Source organism: Aethalodelphis obliquidens, unplaced genomic scaffold (genome assembly GCF_003676395.1).
Source record: "Aethalodelphis obliquidens isolate GAN/ISIS:26980383/991018 unplaced genomic scaffold, ASM367639v1 scaffold154, whole genome shotgun sequence".
NCBI lineage: Eukaryota > Metazoa > Chordata > Mammalia > Artiodactyla > Delphinidae > Aethalodelphis > Aethalodelphis obliquidens.
Genome location: NW_020838098.1, coordinates 55,227 through 66,128, shown reverse-complemented (window position 1 = coordinate 66,128; position 10,902 = coordinate 55,227). Strand labels below are relative to the sequence as shown.

At 39.9% G+C, this 10,902-nt stretch overlaps 1 protein-coding gene across 2 annotated transcripts; it reads left to right on the top strand.

Annotated features, from left to right (window-relative positions):
• Nucleotides 1–142: 142 nt before the first annotated feature.
• Nucleotides 143–5,078, top strand: LOC113616551 (protein Simiate-like). Of its 2 annotated transcripts, none has more exons than XM_027099947.1 (7): nucleotides 143–359; nucleotides 1,490–1,541; nucleotides 1,675–1,782; nucleotides 2,146–2,275; nucleotides 4,430–4,497; nucleotides 4,577–4,646; nucleotides 4,742–5,078. In XM_027099947.1, exons 1-7 carry the CDS (start codon nucleotides 263–265, stop codon nucleotides 4,877–4,879), a joined length of 663 nt encoding a protein of 220 aa, XP_026955748.1. In that variant the 5' UTR covers nucleotides 143–262; the 3' UTR covers nucleotides 4,880–5,078. The 2 variants fall into 2 exon arrangements, with proteins under 2 accessions (XP_026955748.1, XP_026955747.1); XM_027099946.1 differs by having other exon boundaries at nucleotides 4,421–4,497.
• The last annotated feature ends 5,824 nt before the right edge of the window (nucleotides 5,079–10,902 follow it).

The following is a 10,902-nucleotide window of genomic DNA, read 5'->3' as shown; positions in this document are numbered from 1 at the left end:
ATTTGTGAGGAGCGGCGCTGGCCGCTGCCCCCTATCCCTACATCCTACTGACTAGCCTATTGTGTTTGAACCCCGCTTTGACGTCAGACCCCAAAGCTCAGTAAGTGGCACCGGTAGGTGGAGCCTGCAGAGCCAGGGGAGCAGCAGGCGTGCGCACAGCGCGTGTCCCGGGCTACACGCCGGAAAGACACCTTCCTCCGTGGCAAGCGGGAGGAAGAGTAAAGGCCCCCAGGGGGCGGGGTTTGCAGCACCTGAGGTCGCCATGGCTACCGAGCCCGAGACCCCTGAGGCCGCCTTGGCTGCGGAGCCCGCGGTGCCATCGCTTGTGGATCGTTACTTCACTCGCTGGTACAAAGCGGGTAAGTGGAGAATAATAGTCTCCTCTGGGCCCAATTTGTCTGACAGTATAGGGACTATGATGACAGATCATAAGCCACACGCGCCCTCCCCAGCGCTTCCTCCCTACGTCAGAAGGAACTGGATCTCTCTGTTCCCCTGTAGGCCAAGGGAATGGCATTTGCAAAGACGTGGAAAACAGCAGGGTGCATGCTGGGTAGGGCGAGCGCAGTGCGAGTTCATGAGGTTGGGTTGCTTGCGGGAAGATGGTAGACTAAGGTGAGATCCCCGAGGGAGGCAGGAGCTGGGTTGCAATCTCCATGAGTGCCTAAAGGGATTTGAGGGGCTCAGTCCTCCAAGAAGAGGCGATACATAAACTGATTTAAATGGTAGCGGTCTAAACTAAGGTAGAGGCATAGGGATGGAGAGAAGAGGGTGGGTTAGAGTAGAGTCATTTAGAAAGCAGAATCTAACAGTTTTACTTAAAGGAAGTCGCTGGTATTACACATTTGCCACTTAGAAGTAGGTATCCTGTTGTATAGCTTTGTGTACCCAGCAAATATCAGTGATGAGAGCATCGTTGGGGACCCTCCTGTAACCCAACTTCCTCCCATTCATTTAGGAATAATATGAGGTGTACTCATCTTTTACAATATTGAAATATTTTACAATAGCATACGTTTTATTAGCCAGACTTAGTGTAACCGACCGTCTGGTTTACCCTGGATTGAGGTGTTTTCCGGAATCCATTACTTTCAGCGCTAAGATCAGGACAGTCCTGGGCGAACCAGGATAAGTTCGTCTCTCTAAAATCGACCAACAAAACATGCTACTAACTTAAATAAAGAATACATTACTAATCACTTTTTTTCTAATAGAAATAATGATTGTACTCATTTTAAAGTGAGGATAAAAAAAGGTGGAGCAAAGAGTTAATCATCATTTTAACATCGAATGAAGGATTCCATCTGGACCAGATATCTTTAAATACTTTATGGTAAGCCTTTAGGTATATCGTTTTGAGTAATGAAGGGATACCAGTGTTGTATGTGTCAAACCTTCATAATTAACTACCTCTATGAACCAAAGAAAGTACTAGGCAGTGGTAGTAAATATTGATTCAACAGCCATCAGACTCATTCATTTCTTCTAGATGTCAAAGGAAAACCCTGTGAGGACCACTGTATACTACAACACTCTAACCGGTAAGAAAATTGGGAATTTTAAATTATCAAAAAAAATTTTTTCTGGCATTGTAGCCTGGTACGGTCTTGTATTGAATAAATATTCATTAAATGATTATCTTCCACTGTACTGAGATGGTATTATTTATACTAGGAGTTTGGTTGACAAGAATGAGTCTTGCAGTGCCTACGCTAAACAAATAAACTTGGTTACCCAAACATCCAAATGGAGGACCACATCCTCAGTCAGCTACTACCTCAAGTAAGCAGCCTGTGCCTAACCACTGAATTGCCTAAGCCCATGGAGAGGGCTAGGGTAGAAGCACAGATGGTATCCTGTACATACCAGCATGCCTTACTTTTCTCTCTTCCTCCTCAGTGCTGTCTAAACACCTCTGGTACTCTTCCCTTTGGGGGAAGGAAATTCAGTCCCATTTTCTCCATTTTTATTACTGCATTCTTTTCTTCAGTTAAGCTACAATAGTAGCCAGAGGAAAATGGGGGGAAATGATAGGCTGACTAAACAAATGTCAGCTCAGCTATTCTTGTGCCAGTAGGAATACGGTGTTATAGGAGGAAGAATCATACCAAGCAATAATACAGGATCAATTTTTGCTCCTCTTAGAATATGTGTCATCACACTGGCAGGATCCCATCTAGTTCTTCAAAGTGGAAAAGCAATTAAAAGCATTTTCTATCAAATCAGTACCAACTGTAGCAGACTTCAGAACAAAGTCTCTGGGAAATTTAAGCGGGTATGTTCCTGTATTTCTCTATTTAAATCCTCTATTATCATAATAATGATAGAGCCAGCCAGTCTTAGAACCCAGTAATGTATGCTCAGCCTACTTCCCTGTCAGTTAGAGATGACTTTAAGACTATGTAAACTCTAAAGAAATTCTCAGGCCCCCAAAATGAAGTATTTCAGAAGGTATATTATCTGTCATATTAGCTTCTGGGCCACCATCCCTATCATCTCCAGGATGAAGGATGGAGAAGCTGGGCCTTTGAAAGAACAACTCTAATACCAATATAACAAGATATTTTGTCCTTTCTAGCTTTGTTAAGCCAGTATTTCGAATTCTATAAAATTTAGGTGATCAATACTTCTTTATCGTATATTTTCACATGTGAACTTAAAAGTAAAAAAAGTCCTGAGGTAGTGAAAAAAAAATCAATCTGAGAAAATATACAGTATTTGCTTCGTATCATTTCCCATTCCTAAATCACTGCCAATTTAATACACATCTAGCTACACCCTCCTCCTCCACGTAGTATTTAGTTATAGAAAATGTTACCTCTGCCCTCTACACCTTTAGGCAGGATGGACATTTTATTGTTAAAGGAGGGTATCACACCAAGGACAACTCATTACCATACTAAACTATCCTGACAAACCCCCCTGGATAGGAAAGTTTCAGTTGGTGATTTAGGTCCCTCATTTACTGAGTACATACTAAGAGTTTCTGCTAATTACCCTCAGTGTTCTGGAAGACCCTTGTTTATACTCCCCTTTGTAGTCCTGAAGGCCCCTAATAACCTGCCTTATAATTATTGATTTTTCCTCACTCAAGAAGCAAGTGGACTTTAAAAAGCATAGACCATTCTTAAAAGTCTACAAATTGCAAGTAAAACAGTTAGTGCTTGTGATGTTCCTGTGATAAATCTTTGTCCAAAATAGTAACACTGTTGTTACTTCTGAGGAACAGAGAGAGACCTGCATATGGAACCCACTGTAGATAAGCTTTGATCACATCTCAGCACTGCCCATCATTTATTCTCCCATGGGAGGTGACAAAAAGGGGTTAAAACACTTCTTTCTGACACAGAGCCAGTGGTAGACAAAACATCTGGGACAAGTCCCCAGCCCCTCCTCCTAAAAGTGGGGAGTCACACTGACTAGTATTTTGAAACGAAGTACCCACAGGCAGAGGAGTGAAGTGCATGCAGTAACACCTGAATGCTGTCTAATAATGTTGTGAGTGGGAAAGAGGCCATAAAGAACAGCATCTTGACCTTAGATGTTCACTGCAGTAAAAATTCCTGGGAAAAAAAGGGCAACACATCAGACATGCTTGCATCCATTTCCCATGAGCCTCCTTGTATTGGGTTGGCCAAAAAGTTCGCTCGGGTTTTTCACATTAGGGAAAAACCTGAATGAACTTTTTGGCCGACTCAATAGATATTTGTCAGAACCTCCCCAGATGTATCCATACAGTGGAGTACATGAAAGTATAACCGTGCCACAACATTTAAACAGACATATGTCAAAATGTAGTATTTGCTAGCGGGTTATAGGATAATGGGTAAGTTACTCTTATCTGCTACTTAAAACTTTTCTGTTTTCCAAATATTCCTCAAATTGCATTTTTTTAAATTAGAAAAATATCCCTTCTTCAGAAAGTCTTAGTGATTGACCTAATAAAGAAGTTCCTTTCTCTGTTAAGTTCTAATATAAAAATAAGGTAGGAATCTTAATGAAACTAACTTTGTACAATATTGCTGTCATTCTCTATAATGTTGAATTTTATATTACTGCTTATTGGTAAGATTTTCCTACCCTTTTGAAATCTTTACACTGGGCTATGTGCAGCTTTCTCATGTACAGTTAAATATAAAGTATAATAAGTTAAGATAAAATATATTCTTAATATGTACTAAACTACCTATTATCACATTTGTCTTAGCCTGCTTTTTTCTCTAGAGCCTAGGGTGGTGCCTAGCCCATAGAGGCATTTAGTATATAAGTATTTGAATAAATCAATGGTTTTTCTGTACTTAAGTCATTTTTATTTAAAATGCTAATTCCAGGAATATATCCTATTGTGACTCTGAGGGCTGCCTCACAAAGAAAAGTGAAAATGTACATCAATTAACTTTTTCTTCCCTTTTATTATCAGGGGGCACAGTTTCTAACAGAACTTGCACCTCTGTGTAAGATTTACTGCTCTGATGGAGAAGAATACACCATGTCTAGGTGAGTTACTTTTTAACTACAATTTTGGGGAAACAAAGAAGGTAATATTTTTCTTCAAAGCAATTTTTTCTTTAAATAGCTGTGTTAGAGGATGGTTGATGGAAGTGAATGAAAGCATTCTCCATAAGCCATCTATTCTTCAAGAGAAGGTAAAAGGGTCTGGGGAAGTAAGATCCCATCCACATACTTTTTATCTGGTTTTTTTTACCGTTTGACCGTATTAAGTATTCTATTTCCCTTCTAGCCATCCACCGAAGGCTACACTGCAGTTGTGTTGCCCAAGTTTGAGGAAAGTAAAAGCATAACAGAAGGGTTACTGACACAAAAACAGTATGAAGAAGTCGTGGTGAAAAGCATCAATGCCACAACAGCTACCTCATGAGGATTAAGATTGAGTAAAAACAACAGGGCATTCTTATCCTTACCTGGCCTACGAGTTAGTGCACTAAGGAAGAACCAGAGGCGCTGAAGCATCCTTCACACCGGGCTATCTGCAGGGAGGCCTGATCTTAAAACCTGACCTAGTTTTCCTTCTTTATCTTGCATAACAAGCCTTGATTCCATTTTGTCTCCAACCTCCCAGAACCCATTAGTAACTACTAGGTTTTGATATAATTCTGTTTGAATATTATGTCATGGTTATTGTTTTTGCCTCAATTTTCCATCACTTTGAAGTTGAAAAACAACAACTGGCCTTTCTTACCCAGTCTGCTTCAGTGTGACACGACCGAAACGTCTGGTCCCACCCCTTTTGCCCCAACTGCCTCCCTCAGGTTGCCGGGAAGAGGCAGGGTGTAGAGTGTACCTTCTCTAAGTCTATGGGTTGGCCTTCAGCTCTGAACAATGTAGCACTGTAACACTGGCTTCTTAATGAAGGACACATGAAAAGGCTTTGAAAGGGGCTTTGCTAACGTGGAAGTATCAATATTATAATGTGGTATGAAGTAACACGTGCATTTGTGGTCACTCAGTCTCACACTCCAGTTACAGGGTCACCAGCGAAGAAGTTCCCGAGAAGTTCCTGGAATTCAAAGACACAGGTGCTTTTGAACAGAACAAAAGCTTTCACATCATTTAAACAATAAACAAAAAACTCTGAATTCATGGTTTAAGATTGTATACTTGTTTACATTGAATTTCAAATAAAAGGACTTCTTTTAAAATTGTTATTTTTCCTTAAGGGCTGCAACATATACATACATATAAACATTTCTGTTTTTAAATAAAACCATTATCCTTGAATTTAAATTCTTTTAGTTCTCCATCGTCTTTTGCTGTTCAAGTCAAAAGTTATCCCTTCCCCACCCCTACTTGCATTTAAATTAGAGAATATTCTCATTTGAGGTATGTAAAATATTTTGTAAATAAAAATTTTAAATTATTTTTGACTCACAAGGAAACTTCTTTTAACCCTAACTCTCCCCTAAGTAAACCCACTAGACATGATACAGGTAGTAACTATAGAAACATCTACTCTGATAGTGTTGTGAGCTGAAAGTGTAAGCACAAACCAGCAAATCCCCATTTCAGGTAGCACAAAGGGTTCCCAAAGGTTTCATAAAACAAAAATACTAAAGATAGTAAAAGAATTATATATCTATTTTACATATAACATTACCTCACATCATTCTCCCATTATTTCCATTGTAATTTAAAAGAATATTTTGGTTTCAGGGAATAAAAATCATGTTTGATGATTTTTATAAAGAAATATTTTATAAAGGTCATAACCAAGCTGAGTGCACCCCATTTTCTCTCCGAGGCCTACAGTAAATTCAAGTTTCCTTCAATAAAATATTGACTAGCTAATTCGTAGCACTGTGGTTCTTCAGGATCTTGTGAATATTGACTGTGATGGCTGACTCAGATAATGATCATCAGACGAGCTTATAGAACTACTGCCGTTTGGCAACTGACATGTCCCGTTAGATTTCAAAATACATTTCAAAGCATTGGGATACAAGCCCCAAAAACCAAAGTTAACTATACTACATCATAAGGACAGAACTTATAACCAGATCCTTCAATCAAAACCCACCCGACAAAAACAAAAGCTTTAAACCCTAAAATTAAAAAGACTAAAGTCATTTATTTAATGAATATTCCAAAGGCACATATGTATACTTACTCAGAAATTATTTTGAACAGCTTAGTTCAAGTGTTCTCTGTCTTCTATCTTCTGCTCCATCAATTACTACTGAGAGGTACAAAAACTGCTTTTCAAGCCAGTAAGATAGGCTTAGGATTCCAGCTAATATCAAGGGCAGACAGGCCAGCTATGCTAGAACAAGAACAAAAACCATCTCCTAGTGAGTTCCTCCAGGATTCCATGGAGTGAGCTCCATGACCCTGTTTTTGGGTGGGGGAGGGACATGCATCACAATAGATTTCCTGTGCTCTGTGAAACACTTACTAGAGAACAAACGTGTGCTCCTGGCATGCATGATCTATGACAGAGGAGACAGCAGAGGCCCAGTCATACTCAGTGGACAGAGGGATTGAAGAAGAGTCCACAGGTTTAAGGAAAACCCTGCATCACCCAGGCTACTGTGTCTCTTCTGCTGCAAATTAGTGTCCCAGATGATAAGCTTAAATTAAAAAAAATAGGAAGTTAGGGTCAAATGTGCCAAAGGTGAGCATATTTTCAAAATAGCTTCTTTGGATTAAATTGTCATTAAGGCAGTAAGGATATTCGGTTTGCCTTTTAAAGAACACTATTCATGGCAATGTCCCATTTAAAATCACACTTCAATTAGAAATATAGCAACCACCATGGCATTTATAGTTGTCAGAAAGCTTCACAATCAGTTTCATGATCAGAAAATAAAGCAAGATTTCAGTTTGTTTTCTTTACAAAATTGTTGTATTTCTGAAATATACAGGATCGTTTGCTTTCTAAAAATGTCAGCTTTGCCACATGGTGTTCCAGAGATCTGACCGCAGGAGCTTCTCAAGTTTTACCGTCCACAGAATCTTTATTTGTAACTGAGATCCATCGGTTGTTTTCCATTTGAAGCTGGAAAGAATTAAGACAATTGGTTTCTGCTTTACTCTTAGAATAAAAATTGCAAAATTAAATAGTATCTATTTTCTTCTGCATTTTCCTTTAGACTAATTTGGCCTCTCCCGTTGCGGAGCACAGGCTCCGGACGCGCAGGCTCAGCAGCCATGGCTCATGGGCCCAGCCTCTCCGCGGCATGTGGGATCTTCCCGGACCGGGGCACGAACCCGTGTTCCCTGCATCGGCAGACGGACTCTCAACCACTGCGCCAACAGGGAAGCCCTAGACTAAGTTTTTAAATGTGAGTTTAAGATAGAGAAATTATCTTACCTTCTTCAACAGTTTATAGCAAAATGAGAGAAGTTGGATCAAAATAGCCATTATGCCTCTTGTCTTTGTAATACTCTTATCAACCATAGTGACAGAAAGCAAGCAAATCAAATTCTTATAAGGAGGCCCTCAAAAGACTTTATCATTTATTTAGTTTGAAAATGGTAAACATTTCTTCTAAGGGATCTCAAAGGGTATGTAGATTAAGGCATCTGAGCTGACTTGATGACCTAAGGTCCCAGAACTCAGAAGCAGGGACTGTTGCCCAAGTCTCATGCCAATTTCATGGAACCCCAGGAAAAATGGATGGAAAATCAACCTGTTCTATTTCAGACGGTTTAGGGGCCTCTCAAAGGGCACCAAATAGTGGCAGTGAACCCCCTTCTTTGCAATTCCTTGCACTCTTTTTTGCACTGAGACTCCCTAAAACAAACAATAGAAGCCCTTCACTCTGAGGGGTCTGTGCCCTAGTTAGTCAGGTGATGATGTTGGGATTTAAGGGTAGCTGCTCTGTGCTATGGTATTAATCACGTCCAAAAAGCTAATTTATTTGGTGAACCTACTGCTTCCTGGGGTCAGTTGTAACTGCAGATGATAAATGGTTCTTGCAGTCAAGGCAGGAAAAATGGAAATAAATTGTTCTTCTGTGGGTATTAACACTTTATTTGAAGAAAAAGGGACTGGAAGCTAACCTAATAAAAAAAGAAGTGTGAAAGTTTCTCAAGTGCTTTCCTGAATGTCCCACCCTCCCTTTTACCTTTAGAAACACTTGATTCTGCAAGGGTGTCAGTTACTGTCTGGAGCTGGTGGCATAGAAGAACAAGCTTGTTTATTTCCAGGAGAAGCATAAGCTTATCATCATCTTTCAGCTGAAATGTAAATAAGGAAGTTATAACAACTCCAATGAAGTTCCATCTTTTAAACCTTAAGTACCTTTATACCTCAATAATATACCCTCAAAGTGGGTATTTACGACATCACCACCAGCACCAGGCAGGGATACGTGCATTACCTGTTTTGAGAAAACTTGCACACTTGAAGCAAGCTTCAAACCCTCTTCAGCAAAAACTGGGTAGAAAGGAAAAACATCACTACGTTAGGTGTATGTCGTCTAGATAGTTGGTAAGAAATACACTCATGGATAATTTTCATACAGAATGTAAAAAATAAAACATAAACATAAAAGGTCTGTCATGGAACTTCTGTGGTTTTTTGTTGTATCCCTGAAAACACAAGAGTTTAACTGTATTCAGAAGCAGTTTTCCCAGACCTGGTGCAGAATCAGTCCCTGCAGTGGCTCCCCTACACCGGGACACCTCCAATTACCATGCAGGATCGCAAGACATTTGATGCTTAGCCATAAAAATTATGCCTGGGCTTTTGGATGGATCCGAAGCTCATCTCATAATATCCCCAATTATAAGAGGGTGCTGAATCTTGGAACATGGGGTCAAAAGGGTTAGATGAGGTCAAAAGTGTTAGAACATTGCTGCTTCCAGCTCAGCAAGATAGAATTTGTCACCTATACACATTCTTCAACCAGCCGTTTGAGGGGATTATTTTTTCACTATTCACCGTACATTATACAATTTAGCAAGGAGAAGAGGATGATGGGAAAGAATACTGAAAAATACTTTAGAATATTCGGGATGATTACTTTTAAATGGTACACAGAATGTTTTAGGGTGAGAGATACCAGGGAAGTGAAGACTGAGCTTTAGGTGGCAGCAGGAAGAATGAAAAGAACAGGGCAAATCTGAGAGTGATTTGTGAAGAAAAATAATAGATCTTGGTAATAAATTAGATAAAACATATGAAGAAGAAGGAGGCAATAATGTCAAGGTTAACTTTAATTCCCTTTCCAACAGCCTTGCTATAATTGGATAACCTGATCTCAAGGTCAAATAGTCCTTCGCATCCTTCCCTATCCTTTAAAAGGGAAAACAATGCGGGCCCCTCAATGCGGTGGCTTCTCTTGTTGCGGAGCATGGGCTCTAGGCACGCGGGCTTCAGTAGTTGTGGTGCGCGGGCTTCAGTAGTTGTGGCACACGGGCTCAGTAGTTGTGGCTCGTGGGCTCTAGAGTTGCGGTGCACGGGCTTAGTTGCTCCACGGCATGTGGGACCTTCCTGGACCAGGGCTTGAACCCATGTCCCCTGCATTGGCAGGCAGATTCTTAACCACTGCACCACCAGGGAAGTCCCTATTCCAACTTTTTAAAAAGGGAAAAACTCACTTATAGTCAAATTTACAGAAATTCCACATGAAGTATTTTCTATAATTCTTCTGACTCTGTTGACAATCATCCTCTAAAGCTGAAATCCCTTTCCTGAAGAGGCTCAGGTGAAAGCACATGGGAATGCCAAAGGAAAATACATAAAGTTGATAAAGCGATAGAAATTTCAAATTTCAAATGCCAGAATGCCCTTGGTTCTAGAGAGGCAAACAGACTAACAAGAGAGTCAGGGGAAGTAAGAAAGGACTCTTGTAATCCACTTATCAATCTAAACCTCCAGGTAAGTGAGGAGAATTAGAGCAAGGCCTATGTGGAGTTTCATGAGACACGTAGGGCAGAAGGGTGAGTGTCAGTACATGGTCTCTCCCTGAATGCCCTAAATCATCAGGAATATGGAAGAAGAAAAGGAAACTAACATGTACTGAGAACTGTAATGGTCTCAACCCTATGACAGATGCTTTCTTATGTGTTATCTCATTTCATCAACGTCATTCATCCAATTCAATAATGAAGAAGCCAAAAACCTTTCCTCGCATTCAGGGCAGTATAAGAGATACTCATTTGCTGATAGGATATTTTCACCTACTTGGGAAAAACTTAAACTTAATATTGCATCTAGTAACTATCAAAGCCCATTCTACTTTATCCCTATAATATTTAAGTTTTTTTTCCAATAAGATACCCAAAAGGCTCCAAAAAATGCTACTGCAAGTCCTCTAGTTTTCTACCACCATCTATAGTATACATGTGTTGTGTGCACAGGTAAACATAAAATTACATTAAATCATTTAGAAAACTAGCTATTACCAACTTTTAGCCCAACTTTTATTCTACAGTATT

Bases quoted from the DNA above. Each gene is read 5' to 3' on its own strand.
- LOC113616551 (XM_027099946.1), top strand. From the start codon at position 263: ATGGCTACCGAGCCCGAGACCCCTGAGGCCGCCTTGGCTGCGGAGCCC. The intron at 1,542-1,674 runs GTAAGAAAATTG...TATTTATACTAG, and splicing joins ATACTACAACACTCTAACCG to GAGTTTGGTTGACAAGAATG. The intron at 2,276-4,420 runs GTATGTTCCTGT...TTTTATTATCAG, and splicing joins TCTCTGGGAAATTTAAGCGG to GGGGCACAGTTTCTAACAGA.